Source organism: Pristiophorus japonicus, chromosome 13, assembly GCF_044704955.1.
Source record: "Pristiophorus japonicus isolate sPriJap1 chromosome 13, sPriJap1.hap1, whole genome shotgun sequence".
NCBI classification, from domain to species: Eukaryota; Metazoa; Chordata; class Chondrichthyes; family Pristiophoridae; genus Pristiophorus; species Pristiophorus japonicus.
In genome coordinates this window covers 61,443,297-61,468,499 of record NC_091989.1, presented here as the reverse complement: position 1 = coordinate 61,468,499, position 25,203 = coordinate 61,443,297, and the positions used below count along the sequence as shown (strand labels likewise).

Genomic DNA, 25,203 nt, shown 5'->3' with positions numbered 1-25,203 from the left:
GTGCTGAATCTAACCAAAAATGTTGGCTATAGAAGTGAACCATACCACATTGACATACACAAGGTACAATTCCAAATATAGTTCCTAACCAGAGAAAGGACTTATGTAATTTCTGCAAATAATTAATGGCAGTCGTTTAATTTTTTTTTTGGAGAGGACAATATAGACTTAACGGATCCATTTCAAGAAGCAGTCATATCCAGATCAATGTACTTCTGAATAAACAAGCATTTAGTTGCACAAAGCAGCACAATAATTAAGCAGGTGCAAATACTTAACATTTTTAGAATACAAATGATCTTGAAGCAGGTTTTGTTTGGTACCTTGTGTGTGTGTGTGTGTGTGTGTGTGTGTGTGTGTGTGTGTGTGTGGGGGGGGGGGGGGGGCAGTTTAATGCTGCTTGAGGCATCATTTACACAAATATACTGCAAATTGACAAATAGCAGACAATTTAAAATGAATAGAATGAATAACCTTTTATTTTTAAACCAAAGTATTAGCATTGAATTTATGGAGGGAAAAAGAAAAATGTATTCTTTTACAAGGAAAATATACTTGAATCCAGGATGTTACATCTGTAACTTTACCACTCTTCCTCCACACGAACAGAAATGTCTGCCAAGATACATTAAAATATATACAGATGTTACTGGGCAGGCTTAATTAAACCAACACCAAGACAGGAGGCAGCTGCACTGAACACGCCCAGGTTTACTACTTTTCTTCCTTGCAGACACCAAGTGCTTGTCTTTCAGACTTAACTACAGTAGTCTTCAACTTTTGAGTTACTGATATGGTTCATTTAGATGTCTGAATTTGCCATAACCATATACTATGGTAGGCTTGCTCTTTGTTTTTCAGTCAGCGATTCCGCTGAATGCTGCTTGCTTGTTTTTCTCAAGTTGGGGCAGTTCAAACTTTTACCTCTGGAGGGGTGCCGTAGATGGAATCGGAGTTTTCAGAGCCAAGCTCCTCTGTAATTCAAGGAAACAAGTGTAAAATATATGCAGTTCAACACAATGACAGAATAATTACAAGTATTTCACCCAAGGATGGTGATCTGCACATTCAGCAAATGCCATCTGAGAATTGACCTAACCAAAACTGTTCCTCCAGAAAATCAAAAGATTCTGTATACAGTATCAAAGGGTGGCATTGCTCAAAGTTTGTGGTGTGAAATAAGATTAAATATCTCAGTGAAACATGGACTATGTACATAGGTACCAAAATGTACTTACCAGGGAGTACGCATTTCCATAACCCATAAGTTTTTCCAACAGTTGTCTGCCACAGACGAAGAGTTCCATCCTCAGAACCACTGGCATATAATTCTCCATCGGGGCTAAATCTTACACAGTGAACTGGACCAAAGTGCCCTTTGTATGACTCTGTAACAAAAGGATTTATATTTGTCTTAGAACAGGGTAACTGTGGCGGAGATAGATATAACCAACTCTTTTTTAAACCGTTGATAAATTAACCTTTTTTTTGAAACATTAAATTCCCATTTTGCTGCTTTTCACTTTGTAAAATTACTGGAAAATTCAACCATGGCTCAGTTGGTAGCACTCTCGCCAGAGTCAGAAAGTTGAGGGCTCAAGTCCCACTCCAGCGACTTGAACACAAAAATCTAGGCTGACACTCCAGTGCAGTGAGTGCTGCACTGTGAGGACAAGACATTAAACCGAGGCACTGTCTGCCCTCAGGTGAGCATGAAAGATTCCATGGCACTATTTCAAAAAGCAGCAGAGTTATCCCCAGTGCCATGGCCAATATTTATCCATCAATTTATATATCACAAAAAGAGATTATCTGGTCATTATCACATTGATGTTTGTGGGCTCTTGCTGTGTGCAAATTGGCTGCTGCATTTCTTAATGACTACACCAAAAGTACTTCATTGCTTGTACAATGCTTTATGACACAGAGGTCATGAAAGACACTATAATAACTGCAAGTCTTCCTTTCTAATTTGTTTGTTGTAAAAGAACTAGCAGGAGCAGCAGAGATTATAAATCCATCCACAATATTAAAATCCCTGCATTGATACTGTCATAAGCAGAGCACACTGAAAACAGTCAATGTGGTTATAGTAATGCCTGTTCTTGCTTTCTCCAGAGGTGGTGCTGCAACCTTTAAAAACAGTACAGTATTACAAGAGCAGGTTATTCTCATTTGCTTCACATCCGAGCCAGCATCATCCAACAGCTCAAAGGCACTCCATCTCCTCCAACTAACTGAGCAACACCACAGGAGACTCAATTTTTTCATGTGAACAGACAAGAATCATAAGTTGTCTCTTTTCACAGATGCTGAGTAAGCTGCCATTTTGCAACAGCCTTGCATTCAAAGATATCTTCATTACACAAAGCTACAATCCTTAAAAAACTGCATACAGCGCAAGCACATAAGTACAGAAAACTCAAGAGTTAAGGCACACAATAAGCCAGCATACCAAACACTGCATGCACTCGAAGAGCAATTATTTTCACCTCCCATGGTGCAAAAGCTTACACTACTACTTTTTTTTGTTCTTAGTTGTGCAATCAGATTAAAGTCTGTCATGAAATCAGGTCTCATTTCAGACAGGAAACTAGATTTAATTTGTAAAATTCCAACAATTTATTACATTACTGTAGCGACAAGTCTGATTGAAAACAAACCAGTGTTTCATGTACAATATTGCTATTATCCTCAACAAGAGAATTGGCAGCCATACAGTTTTAATCTAGGAGATGTCCAACTTGCAGATACAGAGCAGGGGGCCAAGGGCAGTGCAGGCTCAACTCCAGTAATTCCATCAGAGCTGATACTGCAGGTGTTGATTGATCAGTTAAAGATTAATTACGCAAGACAGATTATAGTTTGAGTTTATGTAATGGTCTTGAAGTATCCAATTTCCGATCAAAGATTACCACGACTTATCGTAGGTCAGATCTTTGTCGTCCTTTTATGAATCCTACAAGGAATTGTTCGCATTGAACTCAAGTTACTGCTCTGTTCTCAGCAGTCTTCAATAGCTTCATTTTGAAGCCAAGAGTAACCACTTCAATGGAGTAATTGAAATCAAATTTGTAACAACCCTACCCCAAAACAATCATGGAATGCCCAGTCAAGCTCTTCATTCATTGCTGCAAGTCTTCATAGTGATCCAGAAAGAACCCTGACACACACAAGCTGACTACAGAAAATATGCCTTTCAGATCCACTTAATAAATGCAAACGCACACCCAAGCCGTGGTCCAATGCAACATTTTGGAAAAAATTATGCGGAGAGAGACGTTAATTTGTACAAGCTTAAGGTACCAGAGGGCACAGGTAAACTTCAATTTTCACAAGGCCATTCTATACACTGGAACTGCTATTACAGGGTATTCATCAAGCAGCAGCCATCCTACATCATGCTGTGGCAAGGAACTTTGTGACGTGAAATACAATTTAACACAGAGCAACTAATGCACTTGAAAAGGCATGAAGACCTACCTAAATCCTCGCCCGTATTGTAGTCAAATTTGTACAGTTTGAAATCATCACCTCCTGCAACAAAGACGTCTTTCTCAGGGTGAAGAGAAGCAGAGCTGATTGAAGCTGGTGCGTCAAAAGATTTGATCAGCTCAAGACTGAAAAAACACCAGCACAAACGTCACAGAAGGCACCGAAACCTTGACACATTTCAGCAAATGCAAATGTTTTGGCCTACCAAGGTTGTACTCTACAAACATGAAAATACTGGAGTATGACATTATAGCCATTACAGAAACATGGCTGAAAGAGGGGCAGGTTTGGCAGATCAATATTCCTAGCTACAGGATTTTTAGACAAGATAGAGAGGGGGGTAAAGGGGGGGCGGGGGGTGTTGCAGTACTCATTAAATAAACTATTACAGCGCTGATGAGAGATGATTTGATGATCCCTCTAACATGAGGCCATATGGGTCAAATTGAAAAATAAAATAGGGGCGATCACACTGCTGGACATGTATTAGATCCCCAAACAGTGGGAGGGAGATAGAGGAGCAAATATGTAGGCAAATTGCTGTGAAGTCCAAAAACCATAGGGTAGTAATAGTAGGGGATTTTAACTATCCAAATATTAATTGGGACAAATATAGTGTGAAGGGTATAGAGGGTGCAGAATTCTTAAAATGCATTCAATAGAATGTTTTTAAGTCAGCAAGCCCAACACAAGAGGGGGCGGTCATGGATTTAGTTTTGGGGAATGAAGCTGGGCAAGTTGAAGGGGTATTAGTGGGAGAGCACTTGGGTGCCAGTGACCATAATTCAGTCAGATTCAAATTGGTTATGGATAAGGACAAGAATAGGTCTGGAATAAAAGTTCCGAATTGGGGAAAAGCTAATTTTGCTAAGTTAAGGAGTGATTTGGCCATAGTGGACTGGAAACAGCTACTTGTGGGTAAATCAGTGTCAGAGCAAGGATAGGCATTCAAGGAGCAGATCCGGAAGGCTCAGGCCAAACATGTGCCCTTAAAAAAAAAAGGCTGGGAAAAATAATTCTAGAGCCCCCTGGATGTCTAGGGACTTACAGGGGAGGATTAAGGAAAAAAGGAACACTTATGTCATACAACAGCTAAATACCTTAGAATCTTGAGGAATATAGAAAGTTAAAGCAAAATTAAAAAGGATATTAGAAATGCTAAGAGAGCATGAGAAATTCTTGGCTAGTAAAAGTAAGGAAAACCCTAAGATGTTCTATAAATATATTAAGAGTAAGAGGGTAACTAAAGAAAGGATAGGGCCTATTAGAGACCATGAGGGTAATCTTTGTGTAGAGTTGGAAGAAGTTGGCAGGGTTTTTAATGAATACTTTGCATCTGTTTTCACGAAGGAAAGGGGTAATGTAGATACTGCTATCGAGGAGGAGTGCGATATTCTGGATGAAATAAAGAGAGGGGCAGTATTAAGGGGTTTAGCAGCTTTGAAAGTAGTTAAGTCCCCAGGCCCAGATGAAATGCATCCCAAGCTGTTGAGCGAAGTAAGAGCAAACAGCAGAGGCCTTGACCATCATTTTCCAGTCCTCTTTGGATCCGGGCATGGTGCCGGAGGATTGGAGGACTGCTAATGTAATACCCTTGTTTAAAGGGAAAAAGGGATAGGCTGAGTAATTACAGTCCTGTCAGCCTAACCTCAGGGAAAATTATTGGAAAAAATCCTGGGAGACAGGATAAATCTGCATTTGGAAAGGCAAGAATTAATTCGGGACAGTCAGCACGGTTTTGTTACAGGAAGATCATGTTTCACTAACCAGATTGAATTTTTTGAGGAGGTAACCAAGAGGGTCGATGAGGGTAGTGCGTACGATGTAGTATATATGGATTTTAGCAAGGCTTTTGATAAGGTCCCACATGGTAGATTGGTCATGAAGGTTAAAGCTTATGGGATACAGAGCAAAGTGGCAAGTTGTATCCAAAATTGACTTGGAGGTAGGAAGTAAAGGGTAATGATTGATGGATGTTTGTGTACTGGAAGGATGTTTCCAGTGGGGTTCTGCAGGGCTCAGTACTGGGTCCCTTGCTTTTTGTGGTATATATCAATGATTTAGATTTGAAAGTAGGGAGTATGATTAAGTTGTTTGCAGACGACACTAAAATTGGCTGTGTGGTTGATTATGAAGAGGAAAGCCTTGGGCTGAGGGAGGATATCAATCTACTGGTCAGGTGGGCAGAGCAGTGGCAAATGGAATTTAATTCAGAGGTGATGCACTTTGGGAGGGATAATAAGGAAAGGGTATACGCATTAAGTGGTAGGCCACTGAATAGTGTAGATGAACAAAGGGATCTTGGAGTGCTTGCCCACAGATCCCTGAAAGTAGGACAGGTGGATAAGGTGGCTAAGACAGCATACGGAATGCTTGCCTTTATTGGCCAGGGCATAGAATACAAGAGCAGGGAGGTTATGCTTAAATTGTATAATACTTTGGTTAGGCCACAGCTGGAGTACTGCATGCAGTTCTGGTCGCTGTATTATAGGAAGGACGTGATTGCACGAGAGGGTGCAGAGAAGATTTACTAGGATGCTGCCTGGAATGGAGAATCTTAGTTATGAGGACCGATTGGCTAGGCTGGGTTTGTTCTCATTGGAACAGAGGAGGTTGAGAAGCGACCTCATTGAGGTGTACAAAATATTGAGGGGATATAATGAATAGTGAGGGTCTATTTCCATTGGTGGAGGGATCTATTACGAGGGGGCATGGTTTAAAGGTGGTTGGTGGAAGGCTTACAGGGGATTTGAGGGGGGGGGGGGGGGGGCTTCTTTACGCAGAGGGTTGTAAGGATCGGGAACGTGCTGCCTGGAGGAGTGGTGGAAGCAGAAACCCTCACCACTTTAAGAGATGGTTGGACGGTGCAAATATAAATGGTAAGTACTGCAGGGAATAGAATACGGCCAGGGTGATCTCCTGGATGGGTCGGAGAGGAATTTCCCCAGATTTTTTCTCCCAAAATTGGCCTGGATTTCTGCCTCTCCCAGGAGATCACATGGCTACAAGGGAGTGTAAAATGTTTCAGTATAAGGGATGTCGCAGTTATGTGAGGCGGACTGGTTGGGCTGGGTGCTCTTTGCCTTTCCGTCATTGTTCATAGGTTTATATGTAACCTTTAGGGCTGCTGACCAAGGGCCGTGCGGCTCTTTATCAGCCGGCGCAGACACGATGGGCCGAAATGGCCTCCTGCGCTGTAAATTTCTATGGGTTCCTAAACATGACAGGTTTCAATGCCAATGCACCATCGCCCAGCTCCACTGGATAACCCACAAATGGGAGAGGAGGCAAAGAGGTAACTGTTAAAACTACAAAAACAATCTTCTCCATCCCAATAATATGCTTTAACCCAAATATTAATTACCACATATTGAATCCAGGGTGACATTTTTCATTTTTGACAGCCATCTTGTGGCCTCATTAGTGCTGAGCAATATCAAATTTGGGCCAGTGCTAGCTTTTCAACTGGAGTTGTGTCTAAATCATATTTCCTTGCCCTTTCCCTATATCCTTTTATATTATTTCTCTTCACTTACCCAATCACTTAAATGATGTCTAGTTTCTGCCGCAATAGCTTTTAATAAGCCATGTTCTAATAAGCCTAAAAACTGGGTGCAGATTACAACAGTACACTTCTAAAACTTGAATTGATTCATGATTCAGAGGTTTCACTACAAATACCAGGATCATACATCATTCGCCCCTCCCTTTCTCTATCCATCTCTTGGATGAGGTGTTAAAACCAAGGTCCCGTCTGCTCTGTCAGGTGGACGTAAAAGATCCCATGGCACTATTTCGAAGAGGAGCAGGGGAGTTATCCCCGGTGTCCTGGCCAATATTTATCCCTCAATCAACATAAAAACAGTTTATCCAGTCGTTATCACATTGCTGTTTGTGGGAGCTTGCTTTGTGCAAATTGGCTGCTGCATTTCCCACATTACAACAGTGACTATACTCCAAAAATATTCAATTGGTTGTAAAGCGCTTTGAAACGTCCAGTGGTCGTGAAAGGCACTGTTTAAATGTAACTTTTTTCCTAATCTCCTCCAGCCGCACAAAACTCCCGCCTCCGAGATGTCTGCACTTCTCTAATTCAGCCCTGAAGCATCCTTGATTATAAATCGCTCAACCATTGGTGTCCGTGCCTTCTGTTGCCTCGGCCCCAAGCTCAAACTCCCCGCCTAAACCTTTCCATGTCTCTTTCATAGAAACATAGAAAATAGGTGCAGGAGTAGACCATTTGGCCCTTCGAGCCTGCACCACCTTCAATAATATCATGGCTGATCATTCACCTCAATATCCCTTTCCTGCTTTCTCTCCATACATCCTTGATCCCTTTAGCCCCAAGGGCCATATCTAACTCCCTCTTGAATATATCCAATGAACTGGCATCAACAACTCTCTGCAGTCGGGAATTCCACAGGTTAACAACTCTGAATGAAGAAGTTTCTCCTCATCACAATCCTAAATGGCTTACCCCTTATTCTTAGATTATGTCCCCTGGTTCTGGGCTTCCCCAACATCGGGTACATTCTTCCTGCATCTAACCTGTCCAGTCAGAATTTTGTGTTTGTATGAGATCCCCTCTCATGCTTATAAACTCCAGTGAATACAGGCCCAGTCGATCCAGTCCCTCCTCATAGGTCAGTCCTGTCATCCCAGGAATCAGTCTGGTGAACCTTCGCTGCACTCCCTCAATAGCAAGAACATCCTTCCTCAGATTAGGAGACCAAAACTGAACACAATATTCCAGGTGAGGCCTCACCAAGGCCCTGTACAACTGCAGTAAGACTTCCCTGCTCCTATATTCAAATCCCCTAGCTATGAAGGCCAACATACCATTTGCCTTCTTCACTGCCTGCTGTACCTGCATGCCAACTTTCAATGTCTGATGTACCATGACACCCAGGTCTCGTTGCACCTCCCCTTTTCCTAATCTGCCCCATTCAGATAATATTCTGCCTTTGTGTTTTTGCCACCAAAGTGGATAACCTCACATTTATCCACATTATACTGCATCTGCCATGCATTTGTCCAAGTCACCCTGCAGCCTCTTAGCATCCTCCTCACAGTTCACACCGCCGCCCAGCTTAGTGTCATCGACAAACTTGGAGATATTACTCAATTCCTTCATCTAATTCATTAATGTATATTATAAATAGCCGGAGTCCCAGCACTGAGCCCTGCGGCACCCCACTAGTTACTGCCTGCCATTCTGAAAAGGACCCGTTTATCCTGACTCTCTGCTTCCTGTCTGCCAACCAGTTCTCTATCCATGTCAGTACATTACCCCCAATACCATGTGCTTTAATTTTGCACACTCTTGTGTGGGACCTTGTTAAAAGCCTTTTGAAAGTCCAAATACACATCCACTGGTTCGCCCATGTCCATTCTACTAGTTACATCCTCAAAACATTCTGGAAGATTTGTCAAGCATGATTTCCCTTTCATAAATCCATGTTGACTTGGACCGATCCTGTCATTGCTTTCCAAATGCACTGCTATTTCATCTTTAATAATTGATTCCAACATTTTCCCCACTACTGATGTCAGGCTAACCGGTCTATAATTACCCGTTTTCTCTCCTCCTCTTTTCTTAAAAAGTGGTGTTACATTAGCTACCCTCCAGTCCATAGGAACCGATCCAGAGTCGATAGACTGTTGGAAAATGACCACCAATGCATGCACTATTTCGAGGGCCACTTCCTTAAGTACTCTGGGACGCAGACAATCAGGCACCAGGGATTTATCGGCCTTCAATCCCATCAATTTCCCGGCAATAAGAATTTCTTTCAGTTCCTCCTTCTCACTAGACCCTCGATCCCCTAGTATTTCCAGAAGGTTATATTTGTGTCTTCCTTCATGAAGACAGAACCAAAGTATTTGTTTAACTGGTCCATCATTTCTTTGTTCCCCATTATAAATTCACCTGAATCTGACTGCAAGGGACCGACGTTTGTCTTCACATATCTATAGAAGTTTTTGCAGTCAGTTTTTATATTCCCAGCAAGCTTCCTCTCATACTCTATTTTCCCCCTCCTAATTAAACCCTTTGTCCTCCTCTACTGAATTATAAAAGTCTCTCAGTCCTCAAAGATTCGCTGTTTTTTCTGGCCAATTTATATGCCTCTTCCTTGGATTCAACACTATTCTTAATTTCCCTTGTTAGCCACAGTTGAGCCACCTTCCCCGTTTTATTTTTACTCCAGACAGGGATGTACAATTGTTGAAGTTCATCAATGTGATCTTTAAATGTTTACCATTGCCTATCCACCATCAACCGCCAGTCTATTCTAGCCAATTCACATCTCATACCATCGAGGTTACCTTTCCTTAAGTTCAGGACCCTAGTCTCTGAATTAACTGTGTCCTCTTCATCTTAATAAAGAATTCTACCATATTATGGTCACTCTTCCCCAAGGGGCCTCTCGCACAACAAGATTGCTAATTAGTCCTTTCTCATTACACATCACCCAGTCTAGGATGGCCAGCCCTCTAGTTGGTTCCTCGACATATTGGTCTAGAAAACCATCCCTAATACACTCCAGGAAATCCTCCTCCACCACATTGCTATCAGTTTGGTTAGCCCAATCAATATGTAGATTAAAGTCACCCATGATAACTGTTGTACCTTTACTGCACATATCCCTAATTTCTTGCTTGATGCTGTCCCCAACCTCTCTACCGTTTGGCGGTCTGTACACAACTCCCACTAGCGTTTTCTGCCCTTATCGATTCCACATCATCCAAGCTAATGTCCTTCCTTATTATTGCATTAATTTCCTCTTTAACCACCAATGCCACCCCACCTCCTTTTCCTTTCTGTCGATCGTTCCTGAATGTTGAATACCCCTGGATGTTGAGTTCCCAGCCTTGGTCACCCTGGAGCCAGGTCTCCGTGATACCAATTACATCATACCTATTAACAGCTATCTGTGCAGTTCATGCGTCCATCTTATTACGAATACTCCTCGCACTAAGGCACAGAGCCTTCAGGCTTGTCTTTTTAACACTTTGCCCCTTTAGAATTTTGCTGTAATGTGGCCCTTTTTGCTTTCCTCCTTCAAGACTCTCCTTGAAACCTACCTCTTTGACCAAGCTTTTGGTCACATGCCCCAATTTCTCCTTATGCAGCTCGGTGTCAAATTTATTCTCATAATACTCCTGTTAAGTGCCTTGGGACATTTCACTACGTTAAAGGCACTATATAAATACATGTTGTTGTTTTCAAATTCTATGAAAAACAGCATATTTCCTAATTGAAGTCTAATGAACATAAATGTCAACTGACTAAACTTGCCTTAGTGCATTGTAAAAAGCAACCGTTTTTCCATAGGTTAAAACCAGTATCTCTCCATCGGGTATGTACTCGACACTGCTTACAGATGATCCAACATGAATGGTTTGCACTTCAGTCATACTAGTCCTGTCCCAGAGCCTATACAAATAAAACCACAAAAAATATTAAAATACACTAACAAGTTTCACCTACAATTTAAATAGGCTTGTGGAAAACGCTCCCTTCTGCCTTCATTAATACGACCTTCATTTTAAATTGAAGCTCTGCTTATTTTACCAGAGCCCTCTTCCAACTCTAGCCTGGAATCACACATGTAATCTTATTTCAATCAAGCGATTTTGTACTGGTCGCCAGGAATAACTGAGTAACAGCCTGAAAGATCAACGGAACTCAGGGAACGTTAATGTTGGAGAAGCGGGAAGGTGGCAGAGGTGAAAACCAACAGCCCATCACCAATCTTGGACAGCCAGAGGCAGTGGAGAAGATCCAGTTAAACTGAAAAGAAGGTTTGGACCAATAAAATCAACGGGCACCTGTTAGCCACAAACCTGACAAATCAGATTACAAAATGTTACCAGATTTCTTTATATAAAAATATGGATGCAATTCTAAACAAATGGCATTATTCCTCAAACCATAGGTACTGCACTGGGAGCTGCAGTTTCCTTGTGGTACAATGAACAGCATTCTTCAGCACATCTGGAACTGCTCGAAGTTCAATTATTTTGAAATAGGATCCGGCCTTTTTTCAAAACCGTGCTTAGAATTCAATTCCCCAATTTGAATAAGCCTGCACTGGGGCCTCCAAGTGAACAACCTTCGTTTCTGGGAAATATGGGACCAGAGCAGATTCAATTCCACTGACCAAAATGACACATAAGTAAATTATCCATTTAAGTCTTTTCAGATGCATACAGCCCTTGCCAGCAAAAAAACATTTTGCCCTCTAATGCAATATTCTTGCTTATGCTCTTTGCAGAAAGATTTCCCATGTCTTGTAGATGTCCTTAATTTCTCTCAAGCTTCCCATTGTCTTGTGATAATATCGTGCTCTGCCCCCCACCAAATCCTTTGGTTTGTTCCATTTTAAATGCTCTACAATGTTCTGATGAATGATCCATGCCTAAAACATTAACTTCTCTGTTCTTGCCACAGAAGCTGACTGATCTGAGCGTTCTCTGCATTTTGCGTTTTCTTGTTTGAGATTTTTAGCATCCACAGCTTTTTGATTACCCTTTGGGCTTGAATTGTTTAATTAAAAAAAGGACCAACAATTGTCAATGCTATTAGTAAAACGATCTGGGGAAAGTTATTGAGACTAGCCACTTGAAGGAGCAGAACCATGTAAACATATACAGATGAACCAGTGTTACCTGAATTTGTGCCTTTTCCCCCTCCAGTCAAGCTCAGAAACCCTTCCATTTTCCCCCAAGGTCACAGATTTTATCTTTTGCAAAATATTCAAGTGAACATTTGTTCAGTCATTCAGAACTTGACTATGGTCTTAGCAAAGTTCCTCCTTACCTTACAGTCTTGTCATCAGCTGCCGAAAGTATCTGCTTGTCCCCATTACACCACAGTGCTTTCTTAATACCAGAACTATGACCACTGATCTCCAGAGGTTCTGAGAGAAAGAATATCAGGATTCACATAAGAACACCATATTCAACAATGACAAGTGAACAAGTCTCATTGCAAGAATGACAGCCTGCTAACAAATGTGACATCTGAAAGCATAACATACAAATTCCTCACCTACACAATTACTTGTATTCTTCAGTCTTGCTCTGTCCCAGCTCACCTTTGAATATGCGTTTAAGCTTAACACCTTTACTTTGCCACTTGTTTTCCTTCAATGTCCCAAGTTTCAAATACTATGTTAAGTATGTTTTTCTAGCCAGTCACATTCGTAATGTCTAGTCAGCCTCTCCTCCAAGTACAACAGATTCCAGCAGTTTGTTAAACTGATGCTCCGCCTGTCCATAAAACATCGCACGGCACTATTCTGAAGGATCAGGATAGATCTCCCAAGTGTCCTGGCGAATGTTTACCCCTCAATCAAAATCACAAAAAATGGTTGCGAAAAGTATTATATAAATGCAAGTATTTCCTCTTCTTTCTATACTTAATCCAGATGAACAAAGTTACAAACTAGATTAACGAGCAATTCCCCAATCAGACATGACTGTAATAAGTTCTTACTAGCATCAACTTTACACATAAAACCGTTGAAACTTTAATACCCAACAAATCGCTAATATTCATCACGTACTTTACCTTCAAATACCACATACAGGGCATTTCGTGGCTACCATTCTAAGCAAGGCATCACTGCACAAAAGGTTTAGCTGATCACATTTGTAATCCAATAACTAATGCACTGTACACTAATTGCTATACATTTATGCCATCTCTTTTCAGCAACATCACGATGGGGCGGTTGAAACAAAACCCTTACTTTTACATACTACCCACAGTAAGCCATTTCTATAGCAAGACTCGCCTGATTCAGGTTTGTTCAAATCATAAATACGCAAAACTTTATCTTGTCCGCCAGTCAGCAAGTTGTTGCTATCCTGCAAAAAAAACCTCAAGTTAGAAAGGTTCTAAAAATCATGGGCAGAAATACTAATTGAATTAGAAATAGATTTTACCTGAGTAAAGTCCACAGTTTTGACAATATGTTTATGGGCTAAAGTGATAATTTCATCACCTGTCACAGCATCCCACACCTTGCTGAGGAAAGAAAATTGACAAACTCTTGTGAAATTACTCATTGCCACATGAAAAATATATGACTGCTGAAACGCTTCAGCTTTCCTGAATACCAACTACCACACAAGTTTAATCCCAGCCTTGACTGACATTTATGCACACTTCATCCAACCTACCAAGCCACTGAAATTGGCTAAGTTATCAGGAACCTCCAGTGAAGGAGAGGTCACATAAGTGCATCACATGGAACAATGGGAGTCACATTTCAAGTTTACAAATATGCCCTGTTAATTTGTGTACCTCTTCCAATTGCTAATACCAACAGATCTTAGTGTTTCCATTTAGGATTGTCCATCAAAGAGGCAATAGCTTTACAAACAGCCCTTCCACATTGCCAGGCTCAAGATATAAACGGAACAAAGCAAGTAATACAAATAGTAAATAGAATGGAGCTGCCTTGGATTGATTGAATAAATGGCCTGTGGTGAGCAGCCACGTGGCCCACGGAATGTCATTGAAACACCGCTAGCCAATATAGAATTACTTTTGAAAAACAGCGTTGGACTTGAGCTACCCAGTTGGCAAACCGCAGGACAATGCTAGGTGCCCGTACTTGGATCAGAGTGCATGGAAAGGAAAGTTTTCCATTTGGCTCAACTTTCCCTTTTCTGTGCAGCAGAGTTTTTCTTTTTTAAAAAAGGCCACATCAGCAACCATTTTAGATCTTATTGCAATAAACTCGTTGGCTAATAAGGTTATTAGCTGTCTTTGGTGACGAGATATTTATACCACTACTATATACAAAAGAGAGAAGTACTCACGCTGAAAAATCTGCTGCTGCGGTTGCTGCCCTATTGGCCTCTTTATTTAATGTGGCTCCCCAGACAGCACCTTTGTGACCCAGAAACGTCCCAATCCAGTCCCCTGTGTCACCCTGGCGCATCATAGGCTTGCCATCTGAAAGAATACCAAACATTATGAATTGCAATGACAGAAATTATACAACTTGCACTTAAATAGCACATTTAATGCAGTAAAAGATACCAAGCAACTTCATAGCAGCATTATCAAACATTTGACATTGAGCTATATAAGGATAGCTGACCAAAAGCTTGGTCAAAGTGGCATGCTTTAAGCAGCATCTTAAAGGAGGAAAGAGGTCAAGAAGCAGAGAGATCTAGGGAGGAAATTCCAGAGCTCAGGGCCAAGGCAACAGCAGGCACGGCCACCAATGGTCGAGCAATTAAAAATCAAGGCAGCACAGGAGGCCAGAATTGGAGGAGCGCAGAGATCTTTTTATTTGTTTCTAGGATGTGGGCATCACTGGCAAGGCCAGCATTTATTGCCTATCCCTAATTGCTTTTGACAAGTGGTGGTGAGATGCCTTTTTTGAACCATCGCAGACTGTGGTAAATGTACTCAGTCCTGTTAGAAAGGGAGTTCCAGGATTTTGACCCAGCGACAATGAACGAACAGCAATATATTTCCAAGTCAGGATGGCGTGTGATTTGGAGGGGAACTTGCAGGTGATGGTGTTCCCACACACCTGCTTGCCCTTGTCCTTCTAGGTGGTAGAGGTTGCGGTTTTGGGAGATGCTGCCGAAGAAGCCTTGGCGAGTTGCTGCCGTGTATCTTATATATGGTACATGGTGTGCCAGTGGTGGAGGGAGTGAATGTTTAAGGTGGTGGATGGGGTGCCGATCAAGCAGGTTGCTTTGTCTTGGATGTTGTCGGAGCTGCACTCATCCAGGCAAGTGAAGAGTATTCCATCACACTTCTGACTCGTGCCTTGTAGATGGTGGAAAAGCTTTGGGGAGTCAGAAGAGACAGTGCAGAAGACCCTGCCTGTCACCTACTCAGGTGACTAGTCCAGTTACGTTTCTGGTCAATGGTGACCCCAACATGATGGTAATTGCGTTGAATGTCAAGGGGCAGTGGTTAAACTCTCGCTAGTTGGAGATGGTCATTCCTTGGCACTTGTGTGGTGTGAATGTTACTTGCCACTTATCAGCCCAAGCCCGAATGTTGTCCACATCACGCCGCATGCGGGCATGGACTGCTTCATTATTTGGGGAGTTGCAAATGGAACAGAACACTGTAGTCATCAGCAAACATCCTCACTTCTGACTTTATGATGGAAGGAAGGCCATTGATGAAGCAGCTGAAGATGGTTAACCTCAGGCACTGCAGCAATGTCCTGGGGCAGAGGATTGACCTCCAACATCGACAACCATCCTCCTTTGTGCTAGCTATGACTTCAGCCAGTGGAGTTTCTCCCTATTCCCATTGACTTCAATTTTACTAGGACACCTCGATACCACAAATGCTGCCTTGATGTCAAAGGCATACACAGTCATCTCACCTCTGCAATTCAGCTCTTTGTCCATGTTTGGATCAAGGCTGCAAGTGGTCTGGAGCAGAGTGATTCTGGCCGAACACAAACTGAGCATCAGTGAGCAGGTTATTGGTAAGTGCCGCTTCATACTATTGTCAATGACATCTTCCATCACTTTGCTGATGATTGAGAGTAGACTGACGGGGCAGTAATTGGCCGGATTGGTTTTGTCCTGCTTTTTGTGGACAAGACCTAACTGGGCAGTTTTCCACATTGTCTGGTAGATGCCAGTGTTGTAGCTGTACTGGAACAGTTTGGCATCAGCACGACAGCCAGAATGTTGTCGGGGACCATAGCCTTTGCTGTCTCCAGTGCACTCAGCCGTTTCTTGATATCACATGCAGTGAATCGAATTGGCTGAAGATTGGCTTCTGTGATGGTGAGAACGCCAGGAGGAGGCCAACCTGGATCATCCACTCAGCACTTCTGGCTGAAGGTTGCAAATGCTTCAGCCTTGTTTTTTTTTTTGGTTTAGCACACATGAAACTCCTACGCTGCAGCTTCCCCAGTTTGGCATCTCATTTTAAGGTGCTGCTCCTGGCCTGCTCTTCTACACTCCTCATTGACCCATGGTTGGTCCTCTGGCTTGATGGCAATGGTAGAGTGAAGGATATGCCAGGTCACTAGGTTAGAGATTGTGGAGGAGTAAAGTTCCGCTGCTGCCCCACCGCCTCTCATGGATGCCCAGTTTTGCACTGCTAGACTGGTTCTGAATTTATCCTAGATAGCACAGTGGTAGTGCCACATAACATGGAGGGTGCTGTCAGTGTGAAGACGAGTCTTCGACTCCACAAGGACTGTGCGGTGGTCACTGGTGCATCTGCGACAGGGAGATTGGGGAGGACGAGGTCAAGTACATTTTTCCCTTATGTTGACTCTCACCATGTGCCGCAGGCCCAGCCTGGCAGCTATGTCCTTCAGAACTCAATCAGTAGTGACGCTACTGAGCCACTCTTGAAGATGGACACTGAAGTCTCCCACCCAGAGTACACTGTGTCCTTGCTACCGTGCTTCTTCCAAGTGATGGTCAACATGGAGGAATACAGATTCATCAGCTGGGGGAGGGCGGTAGATGGTAATCAGCTGGAGGTTTCCTTGCCCATGCTTGACTTGAAGCCATGAGACTTAATGGAGTCTGGAGTCAATATTGAGAACTCCCAGGACCACTCCCTCCTTCCCATGTACCACTGTGCCAACTCCTCTGGTGTGTTTGTCCTGTCTGTAGGCGAGGACATACCCAGAGATGGTGATGGAGGAGTCCAGGACTAGGCCCGAAAGGGGTTACAGAGACAGACGGGGTAAGGAAATGGAGGGATTTGAAAACAAAAGCAAGAATTTTAAAATCTAACGTTACTGGACCAAGATCCAATGCTGGTCATCGAGCATAGGGATTGATGGTTGAACGAGATTTGGTGCGAATTAGGATACGGCCAGTGAAGCTTTGGATGAGCTCAAGTTTTTTTGTTTTATAAACCGTGAAAGATGGGAGGCTAGCTAGATGAACATTGGAAGAGTCAGCTCTAGAGGTAACAAATGCATGAATGAGGGCATCAACAGCAGTTGAGCTGAGGCAGGGGCAGAATCAGGTAATGTTATGGAGGTGGTAGTGGGTGGTCTTGGTGATGGAGCGGTACGTGGTTGAATGTTCACGAGCAAGAGAGAGAAATTATTTTAATGGAGACAAGGCATCAAAGATGGAGCTGAGGGTGAGATTGAGCAGATTCAATGCAAGGCCAAAGGCTAGATAGTTGAGAATTTGAAAGTGCAGTTGTAAGTGATTCAGGGGAAGCGTTTTTTCCAGCAGTGGACACAGAAGGAAGTGGGATCGGGAGGGGAAAGGGGAGATGTGGGTGGAGAGTGATACAAGGAAGCGATCAGAGATGGCTTTATCTGTGATTGACACAATGAGATTGCAAAGTCAAAGAAGTTCGGTGAATATGGGTACGGGTGTTTATATGGAGGGAGAGATTAAGGGAGGATAGGAGGGCACATAATGAGCTGGAAGTTGAAATCACCTAAAATGAACACTCAGTGCAGATGCTGAGCGGGGAAAGCAGTGAAGATATAAGAGTTCTAAAACTATCGATCATTTTGGAAAAGTAATATTCGTTCTAAAAATACTTGGGTGCCATTGAATCAAAAGACAATTCATTTAACTGTAAAACATACCCAGACAAAGCCAAAATCGCCATTGGAGGACTTGTACCTCAACCCGCTTATCAGGGATTTTAACATCCTTAATGCTATCCTGTAATGTTTGCTTAACATAGAACTTTGCCATTGGCAATATGGACCTTCCCCTCCACCCCCCCTCCCCAAACGTTAACGCTGTTCAATAGACCTGCACAAATTTACTGATTATAATTCTGCAGTAAAAATTAAAACTATCCCAATAATTTGAATTAAGCAACTTCAAATCAAGAGTATACTATTAGAGCTACTGTGTTCAGGGCAGATTTAATCCAGATTGCTGAACAAGGGATAAAAATTGTTTAAAAAAATCAATGTGTATTGAAAACTTATTAAAAAATGCAATTTTTCTGTCTGAGGCATGGGCCTCTGAAAAATTTACAAAATGAATAGCAGGATTCCAAGCTTTTAAGTAAAGGTGAGAGAGCGAGAGAGAGAGAGAAAAAAAAAAAGAGGAAAAAAACAGGAAATTATGGACCCATTAGTCTAAGCCCTGTTGTGGGGAAGTTATTGGAATCTATAATTAAGAACACTGTGCACGTAACTAATTTCTCATCCCTGTAACCATTATAGTAAATATATGAATACATGGATAGGGAGGGACATTAGGGACACCCAACATTAAAAAAAAGAACTCATGTCTCACAAACCTAATTGTATTTTTTGAAGAAGTTACAAAGTTGGTGGATGAGGGAAGTCAAATAGACATTGTCTACTTAGATTTCCAAAAAGCTTTTGACAAGGTACCACACAAGAGGCTTCTCTAAGATTGGAGCTTCTGTTATCAGTGGAAATATATTGAGCTGGATACAGGATTGGCTGGAAGGACGCAGGCAAAGTAGTTATTGATGGATTTGGATCGGTTTGGAGACTGATCACCAGTGGTGTCCCACAGGCATCAGCGTTGGGACCATTGCTTTTGACTATTTTTACTAATGATCTGGATTCAGAGGTTGGAGGCACAATTTGCAAATGATACCAAGATCTGTGCGAATGCTAGAACTGCAGAAGAGTCTCATCTGATTCAGGCAAATCATAATGCATTGGGAGACTGGGCTCATGATTGGAAAATGATGTTTAACTTAGATAAGTGCAGTGTTATGTATGTGGGCAGGGCATGATCAGCATCAGGTGAGTGGGCAAATGCGTGGCAGATGAAGTATAATGTGGATAAATGTGAGGTTATCCACTTTGGTGGTAAAAACAGAGAGACAGACTATTATCTGAATGGTGACAGATTAGGAAGGGGGAAGGTGCAGCGAGACCTGGGTGTCATGGTACATCAGTCATTGAAGGTTGGCATGCAGGTACAGTAGGCGGTTAAGAAAGCAAATGGCATGTTGGCCTTCATAGCGAGGGGATTTGAGTACAGGGGCAGGGAGGTGTTGCTACAGTTGTACAGGGCCTTGGTGAGGCCACACCTGGAGTATTGTGTACAGTTTTGGTCTCCTAACTTGAGGAAGGACGTTCTTGCTATTGAGGGAGTGCAGCGAAGATTCACCAGACTGATTCCCGGGATGGTGGGACTGACCTATCAAGAAAGACTGGATCAACTGGGCTTGTATTCACTGGAGTTCAGAAGAGTGAGAGGGGACCTCATAGAAACATTTTAAATTCTGACGGGTTTGGACAGGTTGGATGCAGGAAGAATGTTCCCAATGTTGGGGAAGTCCAGAACCAGGGGTCACAGGATAAGGGGTAAGCCATTTAGGACCGAGATGAGGAGAAACTTCTTCACCCAGAGAGTGGTGAACCTGTGGAATTCTCTACCACAGAAAGTAGTTGAGGCCAATTCACTAAATATATTCAAAAGGGAGTTAGATGAAGTCCTTACTACTCGGGGGATCAAGGGGTATGTCGAGAAAGCAGGAAGGGGGTACTGAAGTTTCATGTTCAGCCATGAACTCATTGAATGGCGGTGCAGGCTAGAACGGCTGAATGGCCTGCTCCTGCACCTATTTTCTATGTTTCTATTCATACACCTTCCAGGGAAAGGCATTAAAGATGGAGATAGAAAAAGATTTAGGCATTCGCGTGCATGCATCCTTAAAGGTACAAGAGCTATGCCTTGCAGCGATAGCTAGAGCAAATAGGTTGTTGGGATGTATGCATAGGACAATTTGAGTCCAAGGCGAGGCGTTTTGTTTTGTCCTTGTACAAGACCTTAGGGTCAGGCCACACTTGGAATACTGTGTCCAGTTTTGGTCTCATCACATGGTGGTGATATTGAGGCTCTGGAAAAGGTGCAGAAGGCCAGTAGACTAATTCCAAGTCTAAAACATCTTAGGTTAAAAAAGTTGGGACTCTACCTTAGAGCAGCACAGTCTTGGGGGGATATGATTGAGGTTTATAAGATAAAGATGCATCTATTTGTACTAACTGAAATGCAGAGGTCTGATTGGTCCCCTTAGTAGATAAGCCACACCCTGAAGTTCCTCTGGAATGTGTGACTAATACCACCCAGCCCAAGTACTGAGTGACTTTCAACTTTGTAATTCGATCCATTACCCCAGCGCAAGTGCATCCCTCCATCAGCTGAAGACCCTTACCCAAACGCAAGACCGTCCGTCTCCCTCGCCCCATAGATGGGGCATTGTGTGGGATTGTTAACATGTTTATTGGGTATGAAGTGAATAGTGAGAGAGTCGTGACTTCTGGATTTTATCCACCCCAAAGATATCCCTTGTAACACACACCCCGAGCTTGCACGCACCAGGGGGTTGGAAGAACGTGATCCGTATTCTCGGAGTCTTCCCCCCGCCCACCACGCCAAAGCTCATGCTCTCTTCGTCTCTGTCTCTGTCTCTGTCTCTGTCTCTGTCTCTGTCTCTGTCTCTGTCTCTGTCTCTGTCTCTGTCTCTGTCTCTGTCTCTGTCTCTGTCTCTGAACGCAAAAGTCCACTCTCCCAACTGGTCCTGGCTGCCCGCTGCCTGTTCAGAGGCTCAGGGCTGCTGATGGATCGGAGGTAGTAGAGGCAACATGTGGGGCTGGTTTCAGATCGGGGGGGGGGGGGGGGGGGGGGGGAGAAAAGAGGCGAGAGAGAGTCGGAGATAATTGTCCTAACTCTTGCTTCTGCGCAAGCGTCGGGAGACTTCCTGCAAATAATTACTCCGATAAGATAATGAAGGGAGAGACAGTGTTACAGCTGACCATTTATTGCAATTAAATAATCTGGCAGGACGAGGGGGCTCAAATTTAAGATGGATAAGGCTAGATCTATGTTCGATATCAGGAGATGGTTCTTTTCAGAGAATATTAGACCTCTGGAACAAGCTGCCCTCTTATGTGGTGGATGCAGACTCACTGAATTCCTTCAAGCAAAAGCTGGATTTGTTTCTGGCTGCGGCAGAGATTAACTCTTACAGAAGGTAGGTATAAGAACATAATAGGAGCAGGAGTACCATTTGGCCCCTCGAGCCTGCTCCACCATTTAATAAGGAGGAACTGAAGGAAATCCTTATTAGTCAGAAAATTGTGTTGGGGAAATTGATGAGATTGAAAGCCAATAAATCCCCAGGGCACTTAAGGAAGTAGCCCTAGAAATAGTGGATGCATTGGTGATCATTTTCCAACAGTCTATCAACTCTGAATCAGTTCCTATGGACTGGAGGGTAGCTAATCTAACATCACTTTAAAAAAGGACAGAGAAAACAGGGAATTATAAACCGGTTAGCCTGACATCGGTAGTGGGGAAATGTTGGAATCAATTATTAAAGATGAAATAGCAGCGCATTTGGAAAGCTGCGACAGGATCAGTCCAAGTTAGCACGGATTTATGAAAGGGAAATCATGCTTGACAAATCTTCTGGAATTTTGAGGATGTAACTAGTAGAGTGGACAAGGGAGAACCAGTGGATATGGTGCATTAGGACTTTGAAAAGGCTTTTGACAAGGTCCCACACAAGAGATTGGTGTGCAAAATTAAAGCACATGGTATTGGGGGTAATGTATCGACGTGGATAGAGAACTGGTTGGCAGACAGGAAGTAGAGAGTCGGGATAAACGGGTCCTTTTCAGAATGGCAGGCAGTGACTAGTGGAGTGCCACAGGGCACAGTGCTAGGACCCCAGCTATTACAATATACATCAATGATTTAGATGAAGGAATTGAATGTAATATCCCCAAGTTTGCAGATGACACTAAACTGGGTGGCGGTGTGAGCTGTGAGGGGGACGCTAGGAGACTGCAGAGGGATTTCAATAGGTTAGGTGAGTGGGCAAATACTTGGCAGATGCAGTATAATGTGGATAAATGTGAGGTTATCCATTTTGGGGGCAAAAACACGAAGGCAGATTATCTGAATGGCAGATTAGGAAAAGGGGAGGTGCAAGACCTGGGTGTCATGGTACATCAGTCATTGAAAGTTGGCATGCAGGTACAGCAGGCTGTGAAGGTGGCAAATGACATGTTGGCTTTTATAGTTAGGTGATTTGAGTATAGGAGCAGGGAGGTCTTACTGCAGTTGTACAGGGCCTTGGTGAGGCCTCACCTAGAATAGTGTTTTCAGTTTTGGTCTTCTAATCTGAGAAAGGATGTTCTTGCTATTGAGGGAGTGCAGCGAAGGTTCACCAGACTGATTCCCAGGATGGCAGGACTGACATATGAGGAGAGACTGGGCCTGTATTCACTGGAGTTAAGAAGAATGAGGGGGGATCTCAGATACATAAAATTCTGACGGGACTGGACAGGTTAGATGCAGGAAGAATGTTCCCGATGTTGGGGAAGTCCAGAACCAGGGGTCACAGTCTAAGGATAACGGGTAAGCCATTTAGGACGGAGATGAGGAGAAACAACTTCACTCAGAATTGTGAATCTGTGAAATTCTCTACCACAGAGAGTTGTTGATGCCAGTTTGTTAGATATATTCAAGAGGGAGTTAGATATGGCCCTTACAGCTAAAGGGATCAAGGGGTATGGAGAGAAAGCAGGAAAGGGATACTGAGGTGAATGATCCGCCATGACCTTATTAAATGGTGGTGCAGGCTCGAAGGGCCAAATGGCCGACACCTGCACCTATTTTCTATGTTTTTAAGATCATGGCTGATCTCATCATGGACTCAACTCCATTTCCCTGCCTGCTCTTCATAACCCTTTATTTCCTTTTCGCTCAAAAATCTGTCTATCTCCGCCTTAAATATATTCAATGGGGCAGAGAATTCCATAGATTCACAACCTTCAGAGAAGAAATTCCTCCTCATCGCAGTTTTAAATGGGCTGCCCTTTATTCTGAGACTATGCCCCCTAGTTTTAGTTTCCCCTATGAGTGGAAATATCCTCTCTGCATCCACCTTGTCTAGTCCTCTCATTATCTTATGTTTCGATAAGATTACCTGTCATTCTTCTGAACTCCAATGAGTATAGGCCCAACCTATCTTCATAAGTCAACACCCTCATCTCCAGAATCAACCCAGAGAACCTTCTCTGAACAGCCTCCAATGCAAGTATATCCTTCCTTAAATACAGAGACCAAAACTGTACGCAGTACTCTAGATGGCCTCGCCAGTTGTAGCAGGACTTCTCTGCTTTTATACTCTACCCCCTTGCAGTAAAGGGAATTGCAGGGAATTTAATGGCCAGAGTGATCTCCTGGACTATTTCCCAGATTTGTTCTCCCAAATTGCCTGGGTTTTTAAAATCTGTTTTTTAGCCTCTCCCAGGAGATCACATGATTTTGGGTGGGGTGGAGTGTATAAATTGTGATACACAAGGTATCGCAATTGTGGGGGACAGGCTCAATGGACCAGATGGTCCTTACCTGTCCATCATAGTTTGTAAATCTCTTCTGTACCCTAAAGTGTGGTCCCCAGAATTGGACACAACACTATGGCTGGGGCTGAACTAGTTTTATATAGGTTCAGCATAACTTCCTGGCTTTTGTGCTCTATGCCTCTATTTATAAAGACTAGGATTCATTATGCTTTATTAACTTGATTGTAAGGCTACATCCCCTTGCCCTAGATTCCACCAGTATAAAATATTTCTATTTACCCCATGAATTCCTTTCAAAATCCTAAAAACCTCATTAAATCACTATCCAAGGGTATAAAAGGGATATGGAGCCTAGAATAGAGTAAGGATACCAGCCAGCCATGACCTCATTGAATGGGAGAACAGGCTTGTGGAGCTTACAGGACACCTCCTGTCCCCATGCTATAGACATATCAAGTTGTGATATTTATTATGAGGACTCCAGGATTTTAAGCTGAACCTAGCTGTCCAGGGTTGAAATCCAAAACTGGGAAGATCTTTCAAATGTAACTCTCATCCTCCGAATCCTGGCCTCACGCTACAGGCTCTGACTCATTACGCTGTCATTTGAAGAGGCGTTACCCGATATACAACTCAGAATTTAATTGGCAGAATATCACCCACGTTGTTCATCGTTCAGGATGTTTTACAGTTTTACAAAGTAGGCTCAATTAAAATACAAAGAACATGTTTTCAAGTCAACAGAGTATTCAATCGGAACGGCTTGGCATACAAAATTCCTCCTCCATTTTATCTGAAGCACAAGGACATCTCTATTTTGCAAATCTTAACCAGACGCGTAGTTCGAACATAAAATAAAATGGGATTTGAAAGATAGGTTATTGTTTGCTGTTAAGCTAATACATGGGCTGCTGCATTCCCCCAATCTCAGGCGGTACACAGGCCTGGTGGATGCGATACTTTAAACCCCGATCGCACCGCAGCCGCTGTACTGCCGTCCCCCGGGGAGCGGCGGCCCGGCCCTACCTTTACACGCGCTGATTAAGAAGTAGCCATAAGGTGTTATCCCGCTGAAAGCCAAATCGACCACAGGCCTCGTGTGGCCGCTGCAGGTGAGAGGAGTCTGTCTCATCGCCATCTCCGGACCTCGGGGAGCGGCCACCAGGCAGCGCGGCTCCGCTCCTCGGCAACCTGCAAACAGAGAGAGAGAGAAACGGTCAGACCAGCGGGCCCAGACTCACACTCCCCACCCACCCCGGGCCCAGGCTGAGCCCGCTCCCCACCCCGGGCCGGCCGCACTTACCGACGGTGAGGTGTCGCGGGCGGGAAGCGAGGCCCGGGACTGCGGCGGTTGTCGCGCTGCCCCGGCGCTGCAGCGGAAATGACGTCAGGCACCGCC

General features: G+C 43.3%; 1 protein-coding gene across 1 annotated transcript; it reads right to left on the bottom strand.

Annotated features, from left to right (window-relative positions):
* Positions 1-461: 461 nt before the first annotated feature.
* On the bottom strand, positions 462-25,203 carry strap (serine/threonine kinase receptor associated protein). Its single transcript, XM_070897569.1, has 10 exons — positions 25,108-25,203; positions 24,831-24,995; positions 14,332-14,467; positions 13,450-13,531; positions 13,299-13,371; positions 12,320-12,419; positions 10,796-10,933; positions 3,484-3,620; positions 1,239-1,388; positions 462-974 (listed from the first exon to the last, which is right to left on the bottom strand). Exons 2-10 carry the CDS (start codon positions 24,940-24,942, stop codon positions 913-915), a joined length of 990 nt encoding a protein of 329 aa, XP_070753670.1. The 5' UTR covers positions 24,943-24,995; positions 25,108-25,203; the 3' UTR covers positions 462-912.

What these genes read in the sequence shown, in the direction of transcription:
- strap (XM_070897569.1), bottom strand. Translation starts at nt 24,942, where the DNA reads ATGGCGATGAGACAGACTCCTCTCACCTGCAGCGGCCACACGAGGCCT. An exon ending in CTTAATCAGCGCGTGTAAAG is followed by an intron (nt 14,468 to 24,830) that starts GTAGGGCCGGGC and finishes GTATTCTTTCAG; the next exon opens with ATGGCAAGCCTATGATGCGC. An exon ending in GCTTTTTACAATGCACTAAG is followed by an intron (nt 3,621 to 10,795) that starts GCAAGTTTAGTC and finishes GTGTTTTTTCAG; the next exon opens with TCTTGAGCTGATCAAATCTT.